We start from the raw sequence: 25564 nt of genomic DNA on the forward strand, positions 1-25564 counted from the left end.
TACTGTTTTTATATATTTACATTAGTTGTCACACCCATTATTCAGTTATGGTGGATTACAATGTGTCCATATTCTATAAAAATGATCATGAACTTCTTGAGACTCAATGCGAGAGACGTTGTTTTTGTCCCTTTTGGTTAATACTGTGTCGTTTTTCTTTTTTTTCTTTTTTTAACATTTAAAGCTTAATAGCATTTTACAATGATGTATATTAGAATAGTTTATCGGTCTGCTGCTTCGAGTGGAGTTATCTTTCCTAGCCCTGTCTCCAGACCTGCAGTGAGTTCATGTACATAATTTTGTTAGGTTATAAAATCATTATTGTTTCACTGCTTTTTGCTGGCTATTGAAAACATACAACACAGATGTAGCCCAATTTGTCATCCATAACTATCAAACATTCTGTAGTGCTGATTTTAGAAATGCTAAATGTTTTTTTGCAGTATTTCTAACAGTACAGTTTAAACAAAACCAAAAAAAAAAAAAAAAATCCCCATAAAAACTAAATACAGCATTACTATATAAACTGCAGTACTCTATTCAGCATTTTGAAAACAAGTATCTTAAAAGTTGCATTCTCACCATACTCATAGCCTCTCTGCATCTGAGCATTTTAGTATGAACTGCACTACACTGTATCATTCAGAACAAACAAATGAGTCAATGCTACAGCTTCACATTATGGGTTCTGCCCTGTAAAATGCATCCTGCTATCGAGCTGGCCTTTCCCATAGCACACAGGCTCTTGATTGATACCAGCTGTACCGTGAAGCCTCTGTTCTTTCAATTTTCCGCATTTGTCTGGCTGGGATTCAGCAGAGCTGTGTTTTCACATTTCAATGTATATCTGCTGGGACTCTCTTGGTTTTAGGGTCAGTTATTAGGAGGCGTAGGACAGCCGTTCTGGAATTAATGCACAGATGCCCTGCCCCCAGCCAACATCCCTTGGGCAGATGGGCACACAAACTGTGCAAGGTGGTGTTTGTGTGTCACTGCTACTCAAGGGGCTATTGCCAGAATAAACCACGTCACCTGTTCTTCACAAGCTTATGTGGAGTAATTAGCAAGGCTCTAAAATCAAATGTCCTTGAAAGTGAAAATAACACGAAACTCTGATTTGATCAGTCTTCGCCCTGCTGGGACAAGCTACTGCTGGTTTTTTAGAACATTTTACAGTACTGGGGAATCCACCTGGCTAGCATCAACCACTTATTTTAGGAGAAATCCTGTGTTTATCACAGATACATGGGTGATGCAATCCAGGGTTGTTTCCCAGTGCTGTAAAAAGCTCTATAAAACAGTCCCCTAATCAAGTAGACACTAGTTCTAATAAGGTAAATGGATTTTAATTCCTGTGTTATAACTCCTTCAAGGCAGTATAGAAATGCAGAAGACTTTTCCAGTCCTTCCACTGTTGGACCGGCTGGCAGCTGGGGGTCAGATCCTGTAACAGTTTCTCAGGGGATCCATTCTGGAAGGCTTGTGAGGAACCCCCAATTTGATCCAAGCCAGAAGCACAGCTTGTTGAGCCTGCAGGGTGGAAGTTTTACAGGCATCTGAAAAATGCATGAGCTGGGAATGTGAAATACTCCTCTCCCCAAGCCAGTGTGACGAGGAAACCTGCTGGAGTCTTGTCACAAGTTCAAGTCCTCCACATGAGCTGGGAATGTGAAATACTCCTCTCCCCAAGCCAGTGTGACGAGGGAACCTGCTGGAGTCTTTTCACGAGTTCAAGTCCTCCACTTACCTACGAACTCCAGTGCTGGAGAGACATCGAGTAAAAGGTGTAACACATTCAGAAATGTCCTTGTGTTTGTACTAGCGTCTGAAAAGATGGCCTTTACTAGCTGGAATGACATGTTCTATAAGTCAGAAAGAAGACAGCACATCAGTATTTACATGTTCACATAATTACAATGTAGGATGAATAAGTAGCTCACCTTGGTAAGGTTTGTGGTATTGCTCTTGTTGAAAAGTTGCAGCAACTATTGGTAAGAGCAGGATCACGTGGACTAAATGCACAGGCTGCTGTTTAACAATCTTTCAGATGTTCTCAACTTGGGCTCCAAGAGCAAACATCTATGGGCAGATCTGCTCGGGTCTGATGCAACAATGCATCACAAACAGTAAAGTGTTGTTTTTTTTTGTCCTAATTATTTTTTTCCACAAGAAATCAGATTTAGTTGAGATGTACATCCACACACATCTCACACCTAGAAGATACTGGTATGGCCCTTATACAAGTTTACCATAGTAAAAGCATAGCAAAGGATAATAAAGCATAGTGAAAGCATATTAAACATAGGTGAGCATTGTAAAACATGATATTAAGCATAGCAAACAAGGGTAAAATATGGCAAATATATAGTGTAACCATGGGACGAGTATGGTAAAACTGTAATACCATGCAACAATACCATGCCAAAATACCTTGCAACAATACCATACAATAAAACCATGCAGAAATACCATAGCCATCTTTTAACTGTATAAGGGGACAAGCATTACCGTTATAGTTACCGACTTGTTAAGCAATGGCATCTGGTCGAATTGAAGATTGTATCTTGTACACAATTTTGAGTTTGATTAAGCTTATAATGGACAACAAATCATTCCACATACTGGGATAGTAATAGGCTGTATTGTACTTTGGGAGAAATATAAATCTAGACCAACATATTTGCAGGGTTAAAAACTCACACTAGATTTGCAGCCAGGCTTATGCTTCAGAACCTGTTGTAAAGTTACAAGAAATAGATGTCTGCAATTATTTATTTCAGCAATTTGTTTTGCAAAACTCCAAAAATGCTAATTCAAAAGTATTCATATCCTTTGATGCTATGATAGTATTGTCTACAAGGTGCTAGAAATTTCAATATGGTAATGCAGAACCTAATTCTAGAAAAGTTTAGAAAATGCTGGATTGTAGTTGAACATTCTTGGAGAGTATAAAAGGGTTAGGCATAGGATGATTACTGTCATTACCAATAAGTCAATATGGGAAAAAGTAAAGAGCTATCTGAAGACCTTAGGCAAAATTATTTATTGTCATAAAGCTGGAGAAGGATACAATAAGATTTCAAAGCATCTGAGTATCCTAATTTTAACTATTGTTTCTATTATCAAGAAGTACAAGACTCATGGTACTGTCACAATGCTCCTCGGTCTGGAAGAAAAAAAGTTATTTTACCAAGCAAAAGTGGAAGAATTGTGAGGAAGGTTAATAACAATCCGAGATTGACTGCCAAAGATATTCAAAGTGAATTGGCTGCAATTGGGACTGGGGTTTCCATTTCAACCATAGGTCGAGTATTGCACGGTGAAGGTCTCAATGATCGCAGGCCAAGGAAAAAGCCACTCTTAGGAAAATGTCACAAGGACAATCGCTTGCAAAATGTCATTTGAATGGTGGATATGAGTTCTGGTCAAAGGTTTTGTGGAGTGATGAAACAAAAATCAAGTTATTTGGTCACGCTGATAGTCGTTACGTTTGGAGAAGGTCTGGTGAGGCGTACAAAGAAAAGAACACCATACCTACTGTCAAGCATGGAGGTGGTAATATCCTTCTGTGGGGCTGTTTTTCCTCTAATGGCACAGGAAATTTATTTCCAATACATGGTAAAATGGATTCCATCGCATACCAAAAGATATTGGCCAATCATCTGAAACCCTCCGCTACCAAACTTGGTTTAAAGCACAACTGGACGTTCCAACACAACACAGATCCAAAGCACACATCAAAATCTACTTCAGAATGGTTAAAGAAGAATAAAATGAAGATTCTGGAATGGCCTAGTCAAAGTCCCGATCTAAATCTGATTGAAAATCTTTTGTATGAGTTGAAGAAAGCTGTGCACAAGAGAAGTCTTCGGAATTTGAATGAACTGGAACAATTTTGTGTTGAAGAATGGCCAAAAATCACTAAAGAATCATGGCAAAAGCTTATTGACAAATATCCTAATCGTTTAAAGAGGTTATTATTGCTAAAGGTGCCTCAACTAGCTATTAATTTACTTTTCCTTGTCAGGGTATGAATACTTTTGAATTTGAAGTTTTGGAAAAAAATTGCTGAAATAAATAATTGTAGACAACTTTGTTTTTCTCATCCACAAAAGCAAAAATTTTGCTACAAATTATTTTTTCTATAATTATTTGTTTTTGAGAAATTTCAAGAAATTATCTATTTCCATTGGGGTATGTTAACTTCTGACTACAACTGTGTGTGTGTGTGTGTGTATAATTATTAATGAGGTACAAAAAGATAACATTGAATTATAGCTACCAAGACTAACATTATTAATGCTATAGCAGGCTTTCTAAAAAGAGCTGGGGCAGTATGGGTCATGTAGGAGTCCATTGCTGGTGCACACTGGCCTGTGAATTGAAAAGGGAATGCTAATTGTAAAAAGTGAAAGAAAAGCTCCTGGAACATGCAGCTTGAAGGGTCATGCCTGCTGCTTTTGAACAGAAAGCAAAGCATTGGAGATTCCAATTGCATGGGAGCTTGTTCTGAAACACTGAGCACATGAATGAAAGAGCCACTGTGCTTAGTTGAATATGCGAGAGGGCCTGGTGCCACCAAGCTCTCCCATCATGTGCTTGTATTATCCACTGCAGGGGGATACATATAGCCCGTGACGAGGTAGAGTGGAGAGGACCTGGTGCTACCAAGCAATCCCATCATGTGCTTGTATTATCCACTGCAGGGGGATACATATAGCCCGTGACGAGGTAGAGTGGAGAGGACCTGGTGCTACCAAGCAATCCCATCATGTCCTTGTATTATCCACTGCAGGGGGATACATATAGCCCGTGACGAGGTAGAGTGGAGAGGACCTGGTGCTACCAAGCAATCCCATCATGTCCTTGTATTATCCACCGCAGGGGGATGCGTATAGCCTGTGACGAGGTAGAGTGGAGGCTCACAAATAGACTGTCACACTTACGAGTTTCACATACAGTATTGGTCATCAGTTCAACCAATATATATATTTTTGCAGGTTTAAATAACAAAATGTTGTTCTTGTTGGACTTGTACTCTCCTGTATATCTAGAGAACAACTAACCCAAATGTAATGGAACTTGGTTAGGGCATTCTTTAGCTGACGGTATGAGAAGCTAGGTTTATATGGAGAATCTTTACATGCACATACAGTGACTGTAGGATGTGATTATGTACTTGTTCATGCTTTGGCCAGGAATAAAACCCACACTCTAATTTTCTAACCACTAAAACACGCTATACAGCTAATTAAACTAGACCACTAATCTGGCACCCTGCTGTTTACAGCAAGCCCATTGCTGGACATAGTCAGTCCTTTCTGACCAGCTCACTGTTGAACTTCATTAAGTTACATTCCTAATGTTGAAAATTGGTTTCACAGATTCCAAATCCCAGCTGCTTTGGCAATGCACAGGCTTGTATCACGAAGACCAGAGCAGTTGTATATGATTAAAACTCCAGTCTTACATTTATGTATGTGTGCCGTTTAGTTTAGGCATGACATTCTGTTATGTTTAAGTAGGTATGTTTTAATTCAATGACTTGAGCATGTGAAATATACACGGGTGAAGGCTATATTTGCATCCTGAGCCATTTGAAAAAAAGGTTAAGTGTGCTGTTGCAATATCTGCTCAAAGGTAAAATGTCACACCTAAAATGGGAAGTTATTATAAAAGGGAAAAATGTGATTATTATTATTATTATTTTTATTAAGTTGTTGTCATTGAATTTAAGTTTTTTAGTTCTATTAAAATGAATTTCTAAAATTCCACAGCCTGATTTCCATGGGTTTTAGCAATATGCTGCCAATTAACTTGTAAACCAGCTCTGTGGAATTCCAAGTCAAACTAAAATTACACTGGGATGTGTCTAAACCCCAGGAGAGCTACTGAGTTTCATCTTCATGTGCCCCACCTAGTTTTAAAATGTGGTGTCTTTAGGTATTCTGACTTCTGCTGTATTGTAAAAACAAATATTAATAACTCATCAGTGCCACACAGACAATTCAATATTCAAGTGGGATTCATTGATCTTTGTTTTGATCATGCAGTACAGTGCAGTGCTCATTTGATACTGTACCAGTTTGGTTCCTTTATGGTTGGGACAAGTTGACAGGAAATTGTACAAGTACTATATTTTACTGTATAAGGGACCTTAGCTATTTTACAGTTTTGCATAGTTCATTTTTTTCTGTGTAAATCAGATAAGGAAATAGTGTTTGCGCTGTGTGTTCATTTTGCAACAACACCACCACATCTGTTACTATATACACCCTGTACTTCTGCACCTCATAGCAATGTGTCTTTCACTGTAATACTACATAAAGGTTTCCATGTGTTTTGCTGTGTGTTATTTGCATGGTCTTTTCCTGAACTCTTTGTCCTGGTGTGTGGCTCCCTCTACAGGATCCCTTAGATCTGACACGCACTGTGATAGTGATCCGCTCCTTGGTGGCTGGTGGAGTGGCTGAGAGCAGTGGAGGCCTTCTCCCAGGGGACCGGCTGGTCTTTGTGAATGATAAATACCTGGATGATTGTAACCTGGCCCAGGCCGTGGAGGTTCTGAAGTCTGTGCCGCCTGGCAGGGTCTTCCTGGGGATATGCAAGCCATTGGTGGTAAGAACCTTTTCAGGAAATAGACACTTTATTGTCTTTGTTTTTTTATGCTTTCTTGTAATTGATTAGTAACGGCACTTCTGTCCCTTTTGATTACTGCGTGTAGAATTGTACCATGTTGAGTATCCTCTCTGTGCTATACTTTGTAATATAATTATAATATACATGCATATATGTCCAGAGAGCTCAGTGCAGTATATAGGAGTTCTTGTTCACAATAACACTTACGCAGTCTTGTACACAAACAAAAGTCCCGTTTTATTCAGAAAAGTGTAGTAAACAAAAGAGTATAAACTGACAAATGTAAATGTCCAAACACTTTATATTTCCAAAGCAGACTTTCACTCATCACTACTCTTCTCAGACTGCCCATGTTCCCAGTTGAAATGAATAAACACAGATCCTGAATGATTTCACCTGTTTCTCATCAACTAATAATTACCGGGAATTTCTTCAGTAACTCAAAGCTGACGCTTTACTGGCCTCTTGTGGTCAAACTACAGGCACCCGAGTAACCCCCAACTTGGGCTTCCAAACCACGGTGTGTATATACATATACAGACGTGCTCAATTTTGTTGGTACCCTTACAGTTCATTGAAATAATGCTTCATTCCTCCTGAAAAGTGATGAAATTAAAAGCTATTTTATCATGTATACTTGCATGCCTTTGGTATGTCATAGAATAAAGCAAAGAAGCTATGAAAAGAGATGAATTATTGCTTTTTCTACAAAGATATTCTAAAATGGCCTGGACACATTTATTGGTACCCCTTAGAAAAGATAATAAATAATTGGATTATAGTGATATTTCAAACTAATTCGTTTCTTTAATTAGTATCACACATGTCTCCAATCTTGTAATCAGTCATTCAGCCTATTTAAATGGAGAAAAGTAGTCACTGTGCTGTTTGGTATCATTGTGTGCACCACACTGAACATGGACCAGAGAAAGCAAAGGAGAGAGTTGTCTGAGGAGATCAGAAAGAAAATAATAGACAAGCATGGTAAAGGTAAAGGCTACAAGACCATCTCCAAGCAGCTTGATGTTCCTGTGACAACAGTTGCAAATATTATTAAGAAGTTTAAGGTCCATGGAACTGTAGCCAACCTCCCTGGGCGCGGCCGCAAGAGGAAAATCGACCCCAGATTGAACAGAAGGATAGTGCGAATGGTAGAAAAAGAACCAAGGATAACTGCCAAAGAGATACAAGTTGAACTCCAAGGTGAAGGTACGTCAGTTTCTGATCGCACCATCCGTTGCTTTTTTAGCAAAAGTGGGCTCCATGGAAGAAGACCCAGGAGGACTCCACTTTTGACAGAAAAGCATAAAAAAACCTGACTGGAATTTGCTAAAATGCATATTGTCAAGCCACAATCCTTCTGGGAGAATGTCCTTTGGACAGATGAGTCAAAACTGGAGCTTTTTGGCAAGTCACATCAGCTCTATGTTCACAGACGAAAAAATGAAGCTTTCAAAGAAAAGAACACCATACCTGCAGTGAAACATGGAGGAGGCTCGGTTATGTTTTGGGGCTGCTTTGCTGCACCTGGCACAGGGTGCCTTGAATCTGTGCAGGGCACAATGAAATCTCAAGACTATCAAGGCATTCTGGAGCGAAACGTACTGCCCAGTGTCAGAAAGCTCTGTCTCAGTCGCAGGTCATGGGTCCTCCAACAGGATAATGACCCAAAACACACAGCTAAAAGCACCCAAGAATGGATAAGAACAAAACATTGGACTATTCTGAAGTGGCCTTCTATGAGTCCTGATCTGAATCCTATCGAACATCTATGGAAAGAGCTGAAACTTGCAGTCTGGAGAAGGCACCCATCAAACCTGAGACAGCTGGAGCAGTTTGCTCAGGAAGAGTGGGCCAAACTACCTGTTAACAGGTGCAGAAGTCTCATTGAGAGCTACAGAAAATGTTTGATTGCAGTGATTGCCTCTAAAGGTGCAAAAAAATATTAGGTTAGCGGTCCCATCATTTTTGTCCATGCCATTTTCATTTGTTTTCTTATTTACAATATTATGTTGAATAAAAAATCAAAAGCAAAGTCTGATTTCTATTAAATCTGGAATAAACAATGGTGGATGCCAATTACTTTTGTCAGTTTCAAGTTATTTCAGAGAAAATTGTGCATTCTTTGTTTTTTGTGGAGGGGTACCAACAAATTTGAGCACGTCTGTATATATTTATGAATCGGTCCTTAAAAATTCTGGCATGTGATTGGTTAAAACCTCATCACAAGACCAGAAATAGATCCAAGTATTGCCCCTGTGACGCTGCTTTCGGTCAATAGTTTTCTTTACTAATTCCTCTAATTACGGCATCACGTTGAACGTCCTTCCTCTCTTCACAGAGCAAAGCATAATGGCGGACAAACCCACATCTCACTGGACAGAGATTTTTTGACGTTACCTGAAAATTAATTACAAAATATACTACAAAACAAAGATGCTGCAAACACTAAAATCGTTTTCTGACTTCCTACAACTTGACAATGTAAATAACTATGACGCTCACAAACTCAACTGACTCCTCTAAGAATTCTGTTACAGAGTTATTTCTGTAACACCTATATTTAAACCAAAATATATAAATTCATATTTAGTATACAACCTTGCCTCACTTACTTTCTTGACTACTTCATAAAACAAATATGGACTGCTAACCTCGGCTCATAGTGGGAAACTAGAGGCTCTAAGGAAACTAGTTACATCCAGGGGACAGTCAGCCTGACCTCAGCCTTCGACTTGGGGCATTATAGCCCCCTGTTGGTAACTATAGTTCTTCCATCGGGGGACATAGTTTTTCACTATGAGCCTCCTCTCCAGTCCATATGTGTGATAGATAGATCTAACACACCTTTATTTATTTATGTATTTGTTTGCTTGCTTGCTTAGAGTGGTGACCACATTTATTGCATCGCCCCCATTATTTTTACGTTTACTGCTTTATCATATATATTCTTTCTATATACCTTTTTTGTTATTGTTGATTTGCTATTCGTGGTTATATTGAAATAACGTGTATATATAAATATGATTTTGTCTTCATAATGCACAATTATTTAAAGTCAGGGAATATGCAGTACATGTGCCAAAAATGAAATGTATTTCATAAATGAATTACCAGTCTAGTTAAACAGCAAACAATATTCAACTGTTTCACAGGACAAAACCAGAGAAAGAAATATAACGAGTAACATGTAACGAGTAATATAACACGCTACTTTTTAAATTAAATAATAAGTAAGGACATTATATTAGTTTTTTTCTGAAGTAACAAGCAATAAGTGACTTTTTTTCAGTAATGTGCCCAACACAGATCCCTGTATATTGTAAAACAATCTCAACACTCTAATCAAGGGTTTAGATTAGATAATTTAGTGTTAATTATATTACAGGTTGTTATATTGACTAAATATAACTTGTGAGATTTCCAATTTAAATATTTTAAAGTCCTACCGAATTGTGATTTTTACTACTGCAAAACTCTATTTGTATAATCTCTGAGTTAGACTTCATTTTAACCCATAAATACATAATAAAGACTTTTGTGTAGATAGAGTTGACCTAAAAAAAAAAAAAAAAAAACATTTTTGAAAAAAGACACAGCAGTGAGACAATAGAACTGCTTTAGCCAGATTTCCATCTGAACCCAGTCTTTTAAAACTCAGTCTCATTCAGATATCAAACGGGCTGGTGCCGGCTCTGTCTGCAATCTGCAGTTCACAGCCTGCATATTTATTCCTGCAGTTAGATAATAATTAAAACCTGCCTCTTACGTCCTACACGTTGGACGCTTAGTAGGTAACTTCCACCATCAGTGCGAGTTGGAGGGATGGAGTTCTGCCGGCCTGCAATCCTAACGGGCTGACAGAGTCCCAGTGGAAATCAATCAAGTCAGTCCCAGTGGCAGAGGGAAACGTGGCTCTTGTGGAACTGTCCCAAGGCTCTCATTGTGGTCTCTTTCTGTCAGACCATGTTATGGGTTACCATCTTATTTGTTTTCATTTTCCAGCCTGAGATGGAGGAAGTAGAGAAAGCAGACCTCACACACACAAGCCCCCAGAGGGAAGTGTCCATAGAGAAAGAGCAAGCCGTCGACCCTGATCTAGTCACTGCAGTGCTCCCAGCACCACAGGTAGGCATTGCATCACTTCCACAGCGGCCTGCTGCTGCACAGGAATATTGTGTTAGCTGTTCTGGATTGATTTTCCAGCACAGAGACTGTAGGGACACCTGTGGTATATTTCTATACATTTCATTCTTCTGGAAGACCATTCTGCTTCCCCAGTCTTCATTCCAGACAAAACAGCAATAAAATCAGACTTACATTTACTATCGTCTCTGTATGTCTAATTGTATTACTAAATTCTCGTTTTAGTTCTACTGTAAAGATTGAGGAGCAGAAAAGCTAACTACAGCGTCATTGGCTGCCGTACTGCTGGTTACTAGCAGTCGTTTTAACCCAGATCTTTGCTTGTGCCTCCTGTCAGAACCTCTGCCCCACAGTGGAGCTCTGCCAACACCCTTCATTCAGCAGTGCCATCCCCAGTCTGTGGAAGGATAATAAGACCATTCCTTCAAACATTTTGACAGATATATATAGCAACAGTGCCTGGGGTGTGTGAGAGCTCCATAGTTCCCAGCTAAACATTTATAGTTGGTTCCCTTGGGGTCAATTGCTTTTGATGTTAAATATATACAGCAGTGTTTGGATGTGAACTTATACTCTGTTACCAGTAAGCTATGTGGTTTGAATCACATAGAATGCAGTTCCACTGGTTAGGTATCCCCTGCTGAGGGGATATCCCAGGGACATCAACATATTTATGAGTATGTCATATGTCTAGAGAACCCTTGCCCAATTGTCACAAAACTTTCTAAGGACCTTGTTTAGCACAAGTTATACACTATCATGTCCACCTGAAGGCCTTTCTATATCCCTTGTCCAATTGTGATGGAACTGGCTTAGGACCTTCATTTCCCCTCCAGTTCTACCCATCTGAGAGTTTAGCCTTGGTTATTAATCTTTTATAACAGATTTTAAAAATGTGGTCTCTAATTAGACTCCTAATGCATAGTAATAGTTCTTGCGAATCTACTTTCTTTAACCTGATTTCCAAGTACATTCATTAAACGATGTTAACTTTTGGGGTGATGCATTTAATTTTTCTTCTGACAAATGATCCTACATTTTTAGCAGAGATGTGGTAATTGTAACGGAGTCAAGTGCAAGCAGTAAATCTACCACAAACCAGACTAATTGTGCTATTAGGATTTTCGACTCAGCACATTTTTCATTGCAAATTGGTTTAGAGCCGTTCGAAGGTCTGCAAATAAGGATGCTGAGTCAGCTAGATTAGAAGCCACAAAAATGCATTTTCAGCTTTTATGATTTTAGTGAGTCCTGAGTAGAATAGCGTTAGGACAGGCTTTTTGCTGCGGTAATAAAATCACCAAGAATACACATTAGGGCAGTTAACAAAAAGTTTGAGACTTTGAGTGTCATTGAAAAACAGAAACCTGGTAGAGACATGTGATCAAGTGGACTTGGTCAATCCATATTGCCTATACAGACCCACAAGTAATCCAAGGTGAGCCGCAGTCATACAGAAATATCTTCTCTCAGATGATCCTGACGACTCCACAAGAAAAGTCAATTTATTAACGAGAACGCAGCTGGTAGGCACTTGGTTTTACCTTGACGTGTCCAAGGTTTTTGACAAGTCATTGTCATTGTAATGTATTTTAAGAAACACACTTGGGATTGGGGGACAGTGAATGATCTTAACCACTTGTTATATTGATTCACTTTCTCTTTTTCGCTTTGTCATCACATTCCAGGGACTTTTTAAACTGTGGCCTCAAAAGGGGTCTTAAGTCTTCTCTCCAAGCAGAGCTCATGCACCATAGTATAACCATTAACCTGTCTCCCTGCAAAACTATGGATGAAATACATCAGTAAGAAATGTCACATAAGAGTGCAGGGAGATGGGTTATGAATACACTGTGTTTTTTTAACTTTGGTTGTATTTCTAACTGGTTCTAGATTGGCTGTCTTTAGTAGGGGTGTATCGTGACACTACTGTCACAATACAATGTGTATCACAATACATGCAACGGTCTTGATGCGCTACTTGTATGATGCATTAAATTAAATGGTCATTTCATAATGCACCATTTTGTTCAGTACAAAAATGAAATGGGATAGGGAGAGTATGTATTCAAATACAAACAAGAAAATACACTTATACTTCATTCAGGAACACTTGATGAATTACACTGAGCTATGCTGTACTACTGGTCTTGTATCACTATACAAACGATGATGCAATACATCATGTCAAGAATGTATCACGATTCATATACAATGAATCCTTACACCCCTAATATTTAGCTGATTATAACCCTCACCTCCAAGTTAGATAATCTACAGGAGAATTGGGCTGCTTTTCCATTTCCTTTAGTGGCACTTCATGAGTTAATCCTCCCCCCCCCCCCCCCCCCGAGAACATACTGGTTTAAACTGGACTGTGTTTCTCTGCAGTGAGCTCTGATATGTGCATCACTCTGCTGCCATGCTGGGTGTGAGTGGGACACCAGCAGGAGCTGTGACGTTCTCAACGGAATGTGCTACTATCCTTTGGGGATGAGAGGAACCTTAGCTAATCCATAAATAATTAAAGGATCTGAAATGCCATTGCTTGCACAGTGTTATAATATGCAGCTAACATACTCTGTGTATTCCCAGATGCTAAATCAGGTACGTTTTAAATCTATTCGCTGTTAGATTTACTGTGCAACCTCTCTTGTGCTCCACTGCACCCACTTGTGGTGAGAAACAGAAGCATCCCCACTGCCAGGGCTCTATCGTACTACGCTGTAGAACTGTGATTAGAAGGCACCACCTGTTGTCAGGAAGAGCTGAGCCACCTAACAGGTCACCTAACATGGTGATGTCCAATAATCAGGGTTTTGTTGTGATTGTAAACAGTTAGCAATGGCGTTTTTGTTATTTTAAGCATTGTAAATGTTATTTTGTAGATTTATTTACCTTTTCAATGTTTGTTACCCTTTTTGCTGCTTTTTTTTTTTTTTTAAGATAGACATTCTATCTGAATATTCCACATTCAGATGGAACGTGTAGCTTCTTGATAGGTTGATGAAAGTGTTGAGGTTTCTAATTCATTTGTCAACCTTAACTTTGGAGCTTTCGCCAGGAGAAACAATTTCTCCAATCCTGCTACAATTCTGGTGCTCTCAATGAAATTAATGGCTTCTGAGGAACTTCCTTCTGAGCAGTTCTGTGCTGTAAAACACCCCAGTAAATGTTTTGTATAAACACAGCTGTTCTGTCATTTTAGGGATTTGACGACGAATCCTTTTTCCAAGAGGAGTTTGTGGACGAGCCGCAGGCAGCCCCGGGAATTCTCTTCACGTTCCCCCAGACTCAAAGCAGCAAGGATAACGGCATGGAACTGCAGAAGATGAAGCCACTGGAAAGGGAGATGATGGTGGATGAAGAGTATGAGGGAGAGATGTCCGGGTTCGACTCTATACAGAAATACCTGCAGGAGGCGTGGGCCCATGTGCAGCCGCTCCACAGCACCGATGACTGGGAGGAGCTGGTGGATTCTGTAGACCCTCCTCCAACCTACAGCAGCTTTCACAGAGAGGTGGGAAAAGGGTCTCCTTCCAGAGATCTCAGGGGGGCCAATTCTGTTAATCTGAAAATACCCCTTTGTAAGAGTCCAATGAAGAGCAACCACACTAATCCTGTCTTCGTGTAATGGAGATTGAGGGAATCTATTAGCCTAGAAAGAAGAAGGATAAGGGGTGACTGGATATTATTTTTTTCCTAAAAGTATTTCTTAAAATTAGCCAATACTTTAAACCAGAACCAGGGGACATAGTTGATAATGAAGTGAAGACAGACTAAGGACAGAGGGTAGGAGACCCTGAGGGTATGGAAAGCCTTAGTTGATGCTGAATCACTGGGATCCTTTAACACTAGAATGACAGCATTTATAGGCATACCTAGAACAACCATGACCTGTCGATTTGACCGGCGTATTAAAAACAACATAAATATTATAATGAAAGGACAAACAATTTAATATAAGTCATAGTTTTATTCAGGAATGTCGTATAAAGCATCAACACAAAACCAAAACATTGTAAATAAACTGACATTTTAACAAAAATGTGTTTATATACAGACATATTACATAACGCGCAAAAATTGTAAAAAATGAAATAAACAAATATTTGAAAATAGATTTGTGTATATACAGGTATATTATATACATACAAAACTGTATAACTGAAACGTAAATAAGTATCAATTTAAAAAAAGAATAAATGTTGCCTACATAACAAAGCGCATATACACAACCGAAGCTGCGTTTATACACAGACGCACTATAATTGAAATGACATGAATAAACAAACATTTGAACAGAATGGGCTTCAGTCAAATCTGTATATATACAGATCCCTTTCGATTCGAAGACAACCACCAAAAGATTACGGTAATGCATATGCCTGCCTATTGGTAGGTATTTTCTGAGCTCTCTTTACCAGAGCTGCTGATAGGCCCCTTCCTGGGATGAAGCCCTCGGTCCCACCTACCGAGAGATTAAAACCGCCATACCGCGGAAGCCATTTCTCTTTTTGCCTCTCAAGATGGTAAGGTAAGACCCTCTGTCTTGGTATCTGAGTGTTTTTTGAAAAAGAGCTTGAGTCTACTGCAGTTCCCTTACCGTTCAGGCTGAAAGCTGGCTTACCGCTTTCATGGAATCAGTGACTCCTGATTCAGCCTTTTTTCTTTCTATCTTTCCCCAGCAACCTGCACGCGCTCACGTTGCAGGCTGCTGCTTTCTATCTGTGGTACGTGAGTCGACTGCCTGTGCAGTATTGATTTAAAGGAGTGAGTGTTGTTGTCTTTTCAAGCCTTTACTCGTGTGGAAGCACGCCAACGGGGCTAGGCTTCGCCTTAACCCCGGAGTTGAGTGAATCTGCTGACTGCTGTTAGCAATTAAATGTATATAAAATATATATTGTTGACGAATACTTTTCTGGCACATCTGCAGTGCAACAGCAGGCCTTGTCCTCCATGGGCTGTATTTTTACTAGCCCCACAGTAGAGTAGACCGCGCCGGCTGCCTTGGCCCGCCCACCTCTGTGTGTTGGGCCTTCAAAAAAATAAATAAATAAAAAAATTGAACAGCAGTAGCGTGTTCCCACTATTATTGTTTATTGTACTCCGTCCACAGATTCGCCCGCCGCGGCTTTGGCCTGTGTGTGCCCTGGTATACACTGCGTGCTGACCAAGTGACTACACGCGGTCAGGATAGGCACCGCTGCTTCAGCTGCCCTCCCATGCTCAGCCCCTGGTACTGCGGTGCCTCGGTGGGCTTGATGCACGCGGTGCTCGGTGCACTCGTTGCGCACAGTGCTCAGTGCCCTCGGTGCGCATAGCGTCTCAGTGCTTACGTTACCCCGGTGCGCACAGTGCTCGGTGCTTACGTTACCCCGGTGCGCACAGTGCTCGGTGCTTACGTCACCCCGGTGCGCACAGTGCTCGGTGCTTACGTTACCCCGGTGCGCACAGTGCTCGGTGCTTACGTCACCCCGGTGCGCACAGTGCTCGGTGCTTACGTTACCCCGGTGCGCACAGTGCTCGGTGCTTACGTTACCCCGGTGCGCACAGTGCTCGGTGCTTACGTTACCCCGGTGCGCACAGTGCTCGGTGCTTACGTTACCCCGGTGCGCAGAGTGCTCGGTGCTTACGTTACCCCGGTGCGCACAGTGCTCGGTGCTTACGTTACCCCGGTGCACACAGTGCTCGGTGCTTACGTCACCCCGGTGCGCACAGTGCTCGGTGCTTACGTTACCCCGGTGCGCACAGTGCTCGGTGCTTACGTTACCCCGGTGCGCACAGTACTCGGTGCTTACGTTACCCCGGTGCGCACAGTGCTCGGTGCTTACGTTACCCCGGTGCACACAGTGCTCGGTGCTTACGTCACCCCGGTGCGCACAGTGCTCGGTGCTTACGTTACCCCGGTGCGCACAGTGCTCGGTGCTTACGTTACCCCGGTGCGCACAGTACTCGGTGCTTACGTTACTCCGGTGCGCACAGTGCTCGGTGCTTACGTTACCCCGGTGCGCACAGTGCTCGGTGCTTACGTTACCCTGGTGCGCACAGTGCTCGGTGCTTACGTTACCCCGGTGCGCACAGTGCTCGGTGCTTACGTTACCCCGGTGCACACAGTGCTCGGTGCTTACGTCACCCCGGTGCGCACAGTGCTCGGTGCTTACGTTACCCCGGTGCGCACAGTGCTCGGTGCTTACGTTACCACGGTGCGCACAGTACTCGGTGCTTACGTTACCCCGGTGCGCACAGTGCTCGTTGCTTACGTTACCCCGGTGCACACAGTGCTCGGTGCTTACGTCACCCCGGTGCGCACAGTGCTCGGTGCTTACGTTACCCCGGTGCGCACAGTGCTCGGTGCTTACGTTACCCCGGTGCGCACAGTACTCGGTGCTTACGTTACTCCGGTGCGCACAGTACTCGGTGCTTACGTTACCTCGGTGCACGGTGCTCGGTGCTTACTTTACCCTGGTGCGCGGTGCTCGGTGCTTACTTTACCCTGGTGCGCACAGTGCTCGGTGCATAGCGCCTCGGTGCGCACGGTGCTTAGTTCACTTGGTGCGCTCGGTGCCTTAGGTGCGCATAGCGCCCCGGCGAGTCACTGTGACTTATTTCTGTATTGAACCCCCTGACGTACAGGCATGCCCCTGACGTACAGGCGTGACCCTGACGTACAGGCGTGACCCTGATGTACAGGCGTGTCCTAGTGCTGAGCTCTTTCTCACTTTTATACCAGCAAGACATTATTGTCTATTCCCTGTGGAGCAGCTTCCCTTGCTACTGTAACATGTTGTTGTATTTACTTGAAACTGAGTCGACACAATAAACACCCTGGAGAATTTGTTGGGTGACCTTGAACCAAACTCCTATCAAATGTGCTGAATAAGAAACCCTGCTACTGTGATTGCTCCAAAACAACTGAAGGGATTATATTGTCATTTAAAGGTAGATATGATCCATCTATCGCATCCAATACCTTCAGACTTGTCTTTTTTTTGCAGACGCTGCATTTTGAAAGCCGCCTATCACTACTTGTTTGCATGCTGAATGTATTGCTGATGCTGACGTTGATATCTGGCCAGATATAGCTTCCATGTTCCCATTCGGTCACTGCACATACAGTATAATTGAAACCTGTTAAGTTTCTTATATAGGCTATACTGTATGATGCATATATATTGTTGGTCAAAGTCTTGGTATGGAAACTTCTCATGCCCCATAGGGTTCACACAACAGTTTTATCATTAAAAAAAAATAAAAAATATAATTTAAAAAGGTCATGTCACTTTTTAGTTTTCTGCTGTAAGTAGACCATATAATTTGAGTATTATTAACTCTCTCAGACAAGATCAATTCCTGGTGGTGTCTGATGAAAATGAATCGTTTCAATGCCACATTGCTTTGTCAGCAGGTATTCAATTAAACCAAACAGGCCTATTAATGAATGTGCTCATTTCAAAACAAGATCGATTTGTATCAAAACCTCTGCATTCAGTGATTTAAAAGCTGATTGGAAGCAGACTTTCCTCTCACTCTGGGCATTGATAGTTTTACTGCCGTATTGCCATTCTGAAGCCGTAAACTGACAATGAAAACATGTGAAACTAGCAAATGCAACTGATTCATCACAAGCACATGGCCTTTCCTTTGACCAAATTGAACGCCTACCACTGTGCACACTGGGATATGTATTTTTTTGCCTAGTTTAATTCGATTTTACATGTTATGTTGCCCAGGACTACAATCCCCCAATTCACTGCAGAGGTGACGCATTTCTCTTACTTTATGTCCGTGGGGATGTGTTGTTTTTGTTCACAAACAAACACATCCATTTCTAAAGCACAGCCCTTGAGACATTCTAGCAATAACTACAGAGTGTTTACCATGTAGTTATCTATCTATATCTATATCTATATCTATATATATATATATATATATATATATATATATATATATATATATATACAGTGCCTTGCAAAAGTATTCAGACCCCTGACCAATTCTCTCATATTACTGAATTACAAATGGTACATTGAAATTTCGTTCTGTTTGATATTTTATTTTAAAACACTGAAACTCAAAGTCAATTATTGTAAGGTGACATTGGTTTTATGTTGGGAAAAACATTGTTCTTATGGTGGCCAGTAACACAAAAAGACTGCTGTATGTGTATTCTAGTATTCTAAAGTTGGTTCCTCTGTTTGTAATACTGCTGTCCATGTATTCTATCTGTGTTGCTATGTTTTTGTGGACACATCCACAGGCTTTACATATATACCTACCATTTAAAATGTTTACAGTATCAAAAACATTAACCACAAGATAAAACTATAATAACCAACAATGATAAACCTTTTATTAAAGCCAACATAAAAATGATCTGGATAAATACAAACACTGAAAACAAATTCAACCAGCCGCTATTACTGGCACCAAAATTCAGCTGTGCTTAATAAATACAACAGTCAAAGTATGAGCATTGTGATTGTTATTTATGTTTACCGGAGCATTTATACTTCTAAAACATGCCGAAAGATGTGCATCACTGATTAGTATTCAATTAAACGACAAGTTGAAAACTGCAAAGTTCATGAGCAGCATAGAGCACTCTGTGCAGAGCTCATTTCTGAGTCATCCTGCCCTATGACCCTTAGTACCCCCAGGGATATGCGTACCCATGGTTGAAATCCCCAGCTCTAGGCGGGGATTTTATATACTTTGCCTTCCCCACTGCTTGGAAAGAATTCCTTTTAATTCATGTGCATTCCGAGGTTAAAGGAGATGTGCACGAAGAATATGGTCTTGCGCTTGTTTTAATGTAAGCTGCTGTCTGTGCTGAGGTGCTTTCACACTTTGATTTAGCCTACATTGCATATGTTTGTGGCAGGCAACAGAAGAGGAGAGCACCTTAACACAGACTACTGGGTTGTGGACTGCAGATGGAACCAGTTTTTATGTTGACAGTAGATTGAGTTTTTACAGATTTTTTTCATGATAGATAGAAAAGAGATAGTCATACAGTTTAACCTGCTTATTTTTATAACCAGGGTTTCACATCTTTTACCATTAGGTTCTCATGTGAGTACCAGCAGAAATGGTTTGATACGCACCAAAATTAGGGGTCATCATCCAAGTAGCTCCACCCCCTCCTCCGATAGTTCAGATAATGGGATGTCAAGGGTCAGGGATGCAAATTTGGAGCTAGATTCTAGCGCCAAGGTACCTCATATTAAATTCTGGCGGCAGTAAAGCGTCACTTTCCTGACACAGGGCCTGTGCATGGTTACATCAGTTCACAGTGCAGAGGCTCAGTTAACTGTATAAAAAGGCTCATTGGTATACAGTAAAACAGCTGTACACTGACAAGAACACACTTAAACAGGGTGAATTTAATGATGCAGCATTGGGAATGGCTTTGGACTTTTGAATGTTATATACTTAGGCGTGATATACTCTTTAAATTAAATATACATGTGGGGTAGACTGTAATGTCGTCTGATGGCTAATTGAATTATTCATTTATTTTTTAAATCAGAATGAAGATTTGAGAGTCATTTCTAAGCCCAGCCCTGAATTTGGTGAGTAGTGATCCCTGACAAGAACCTGCATGGGAGTTTTAGCTCCATTGTATTAAACTTAACATTTATTTTTTTTATGGCAAAACTGCTGACAAATACAGGTTCTGGTTTTGGGGTTTAACCCATATAAAGCCTAATTTCTACCCTGTGGATAGAATAAACCTAAGTTCACCCAGAAATGGTGACTAAATTCAGTTATTAACCTGTCAGATCCCTTAAATGTTTATTATTAATCAATTATGATAATCCTTTAAAAGGCATTTCCTTTTAAAGTGTATTGAAGTATATTCCGAGTAAAGCTTCAGATGTTTTATTTGTTAAAATTAGGATAATATAGCACTAATTTATCTCAACTCTATGTAAAGTTTATAAAAATCAAAGTATAACCTGATTTTACCTGAAAACGGTAATAAAAATCCTCCATACAAACCATTTTAATAATATTTCATAATCTGGGAGTCGGAGTGTTAATAAGAATGTGATATGCCTACACTATGAACTACAACAGATGCTAAACCTGAGTCTGTGTTATGTGAAATGCCTTGAGTCACACGAGTCACTGTGCTGTGATAATATACAAACTACATTCTCAGTTTCAATTTTTCTACTTTTTGGCAGGATATCACATGGAGAATGACTCTGAGCACTCAGGGCTACTTGTGCAAAGTGCTGACTCTGAGGAGTGGCCAGGCACAGAGAGACTCCTGGAGGAGCAGGAGGAGGAGGAAGGGGAGCCCGTTGATGCTGTGGACGAGGAACCCGCCCAGCCCCAGGCCTTACAGGCCAGACACCTCACTGAGGACACAGTCACTGAGTGAGTCTGACAGTCAGATGCTAAACAAATCACTGCCTTTTAACGTAGACTCCAGTGGAGCTGTGTGATATCCCAATGTGTTCTATCTGATAGAACGTAGACTCCAGTGTGATATTACAATGTGTTATATCTGATAGGGGACCAGCTCATTATAGAGAGAGAGCTGGGCTGTTTTATTTAAAGAATGGAACCGCTCTCAACGTGATTGCACATGAAATTAGTCATGGTTTGATCAGTACGTAAGGGATCGTCCAAAATTCATCAAATACCAGAAGCATGCGCCCCACCCCTCAAAGCAAACAGAAAAATGATGACATGCAACATGTGGTTATGCTGTATAATAGTCACACAGACACCAAATTCACCTTTAGGGTTAAATTACAACATGCTGTTTGCTCCTGAGATGGCAAACAAAAGCTAGTGATAAGTACATTCTGAAACTGACTGGAACAGTATGCTGTAATAGCTTGGTACCTCAACCCATTGAACTGAATGGTGAGGCAAGGGTTCACAGTTGAGCCCCACATTTCATCTTGCCATTCAACTAAAGAGAAAGCTCTCGAGTCGCGAGGCAAGTACGTGTCTCTTTGTAATGTCAATGTATGTTCGACTCATCAGACGCAAGGAAGAGATGCATTACATTCACCCCTGGTAATCAGCGCTCGTCCCCGAGTGCAAACACAAGCACACGTCCACCTGCACTGGGAGTGTCGACATGGGGCTCCTCAGCACAACCACTCGCCGTCCCCTAGGATCCGGAGCCACTGTAGAAAGGATCACGTGTCTCGCAAACCAGCTTTTAATACAGAGAGCACATACATTAAATCACCAGGGCTGGAGTGCAGCAACAGGATGTAATTCCAAGTTTTAAAAGTGTAAAAAGATTTAAGTTCCATGTATTTTTTCACAGATGTCTTTTTTAGATTCCCAGATTTAACGTGTAAGCTTTAAATGTTGAATTTGTGATACACGTTTTCAATATTTATAAATTATATCTGAAAGTACGCATTTCAAATCGTAAGTATGGTTTTGTTAACATTTATGTATTAAGCTAAATCTGGAAAAAATTGAATTCCGAAGTGGGTGACATCGATACAACCAATTATACCAGGGATTCCTGATTGCGCCATAAGTTTCTGCTTTATATTGACAACTTCTCTTGGATACAACACATACCTGTGCAGTCGTCGCTTTAGTGGCAGCGAAACTCAGCGAATTGTTCGTTGTACATTTACCATGTCTCAAACGGTATTCTGAAATACCCCGTTGGCATACAATCTCAGGGCAATAAACGTTTGCATGGCAGGGGAACGTGTGCTATTCCTGTCAGACCCGTGTTGTAAATTGGCTGAGAATTCATCAATGAATTTCGTTAACTCACGTCGGTGAAAACGAAACCTTTCAAACAATTCGTTGTCATCATATTTGTACAAAGGATTACTTCTGTCCCTCAGCACACGTTCACGCCTCAATGCTCGCTGGTACTGGAATCTGTGCTCTAAACGTAGCATACTTTTTACTTTTATTTTTTATTTAGATTATATATACGCTGCTCCAGTTATTTAATCCTTAAACCTACTCTTTGAGGTGTAGGAGTTAAGCCCAGGTGTAACCAAAGACACACACACACCCTGGTGGTGCACTAGGAGTACATTTTAAGTGTGGTTTATTACTGTTTTTAAGTCTGATGTAGCAAAGTGTTAGGTGTACGTCCTATTGGTGCACTCCAGTCCTGGTGATTTCAAACTAACATTTTTACATGTGCACACAGTGGATAAAGGTCATTGTTAGCTCTTCAGGTTACCTGTGGCTTTAATTTGGAATGTATGGTCGTAGTGGGGGGTGCATGGTACTGACATGGTTGTTTAAAAATGAAGAAGCTTCTTTCTGTTTTTTTTTTCTTTATTTTTCCCCTAATGTTTTATGCAGTTTGCAATCGGTCCGAGTTGTTCTCATTTCAGTTACTCAAATGCTGTAGTTTTTCTTCTTATTTCAATTACTCAAATGCTGCAGTTTTTGTTTACGGTATCTGAGTTCAGGAGCTGCTGTTCCTTTCTAGTTGCCTCATAGATACATATAGCATATGCTAAGTAAGCCAACGCGACTTTATAGCTGTAAGAGGCAGCGCCATCTAGTGGTCTGCTGATTTGATCAAGTTTCCGTTTTGTTTTTCTGGCAGTACATGGTTGTGCACTCGATGGTGCTGGCTGTTACTAATATAAAAACCCAATCTGATCTAGCCTGGATTACATATGTCTCAGACAGGCAACTGAAACGGAAGAGCAGCTCTTGAACTCAGTGAAAGCACCCACAGTATTTGAGTATTAAGACCACTCGGAATGATTGCAAACATAAGAAAGGGTGCAGTCAAAAACTTTTAAGAGATTTAGAAAATGTAATGTGAAGCTAAGCAAAGACAACAATATAGAATTATAGAAAACACACATTACAAGACATGAAACAGTTGCAAAATGAATAATCAGAAAATATGGTATGCTTTGACATTAAAACCCCTCTCCTGGTCTAATAGGTTACCTGTTTTGCCTGTCAAGGATGTGGACAAGCACAGTCGGAGCCAGGTGGCGACTATTGCAGCTCATACTGCGCCGCAGATCAAGACTCCAGCCAGGTACGTGACTGGCTGTCTTGGGGGTTTCATTCTGGACGTCTAACATAATTCAGTAAATCTTACTGTTCCTAATATACAGTATAGTGCTGTAGCAGATATTTACTTAATTTAGTTATCTAGGGAATTAATCCCAACTACTAATTTTGTTTGAACCCTTTTGCAGTCCATTTATTAAGTGCATGTCAGACGCGTCAGGTCCAATTTATTTTCACACACGCAGTTAATTTTAGACGTGCTGTTTAAAAGTATTTTTTTCCACAGTCAAACAGGTTTAAAAGGCCCTGCATATCAACAAAGCACTCACTAGGCATCTCCAGCCCCGCCCCACCCTTTCGTTCGCTATAGCTTTCACATATGCTAAGAAATAAATAATAATAATAATAATAATAGTCGTACATACCGATCAATCATCTCCTGATCACTCGTTTTATCACCAAACGCCTCAATAATGCGATCCAAGTCATTATTTTATTACTATAACATCTGAAAAAAGCTCTGCAAATGTCCGTGATATTCTCTGAGCTCTGATGCATTAGCAGGTAGCTTGTTTCCTTATGGCCGCTGTTATCTGATCCCAGGGGCAAGTATGACTATTCATGAGATACGCCCTTTTTTTTATTTGTTTTTTCGGCATGTCTCGGCTCCTGTCGCTCCCACTCGGCCATTGAATGGTTTTCTCTGCTTTTTCCGGAGAAAAAATGACTAGAAACCCGTTTTTTGCGTCTTTTTGATGATGTCGGACAGGGTCCGACATTGGACCGGATAGGAATAATTGCAATGTCGGACCAGGTCCGACATAGGACCGCAAAGGGTTAATATACATTTCAACAAACATTATTTAGATAAGGAATCATATGCTTAATCTATGCTCCAATTGAAGTAATATAAAAAGTAGACTTCATATTTAATAGTTACGCGACAAGGTTCCCAGTGTTGCAGGCAGAATTTAGCACACCATTCTCCACTACTGGGGGAATCTAATTTTAAAGCACAGAATCTTTTTTTTTTTTTATCTTCCCAGTGTTTTAGATCCTACTACTTCACCTGGTAGGCTATTCCATGCATTTATAACTCTCTGCGTAAAAAAATGCTTCCTACTTTCTGTTCTAAACTTACTTCTCAGGTGCGATGGTATCTTTTTTGTAGCAAGGTGCCCTAAACTGCACACAGTATTCTAGGTGGGGTCTTACTAGGGCATTGTATAATCTTAGCATAACCTCTCTAGACATGCCGTTAATTTTATACTTATATTGCTTTCGAGCAACATGGTGTGGTTTTCAGTCAACAGTTAAATTCTCAAACACACCCATATGTGTCCTTGGTGATTTTATAAGCATACGAATATTTTTTAAATGATCAAACTATCAACAAATTGTATAGAAAAAGAGGAAATTTTCTTAACTCATTGACATCCCATTTACAAGTCCATGCTTCCTGAAGGAATGTCCCACCTCTTCACATTGCATCATATTGAGCCCTGGTCCTCACTGGATTGTAAAATTTGTTGCTTGCTGTCAACATCATGCATTGAAAATGTTATCCTCCAGGGGAGAGATTTTGATAGTTATGTATTGTTGCCTTAAGGCATGTGGGTACGCCTTACGTAATGTGTGCCTCCTTCATTTAGGAAAATATGGTTTAACATGAAGTTGATCAACTATGTATTGACAAATATTTTCAAATCAATCCCACACTAACATGGGAAGATCAACAGAATTAGAGTGTCGTTCATTGGGTTTCAGTGTGGGACTCGGATTCAGG

General features: G+C 40.6%; 1 protein-coding gene across 1 annotated transcript in view; it reads left to right on the plus strand.

Moving 5' to 3' along the window:
* Positions 1–25564, plus strand: part of patj (PATJ crumbs cell polarity complex component) — a 414550-nt gene that overhangs the window by 131140 nt on the left and 257846 nt on the right. The window contains exons 18-23 of the mRNA XM_034001483.3: positions 6409–6618; positions 10645–10767; positions 13994–14305; positions 20318–20360; positions 20979–21174; positions 23705–23803. Of these exons, the coding sequence (XP_033857374.3) occupies positions 6409–6618; positions 10645–10767; positions 13994–14305; positions 20318–20360; positions 20979–21174; positions 23705–23803 (983 nt within the window). The remainder of the gene's footprint in view (positions 1–6408; positions 6619–10644; positions 10768–13993; positions 14306–20317; positions 20361–20978; positions 21175–23704; positions 23804–25564) is intronic.

The sequence above is a fragment of the Acipenser ruthenus genome, chromosome 10 (genome assembly GCF_902713425.1).
Source record: "Acipenser ruthenus chromosome 10, fAciRut3.2 maternal haplotype, whole genome shotgun sequence".
NCBI lineage: Eukaryota > Metazoa > Chordata > Actinopteri > Acipenseriformes > Acipenseridae > Acipenser > Acipenser ruthenus.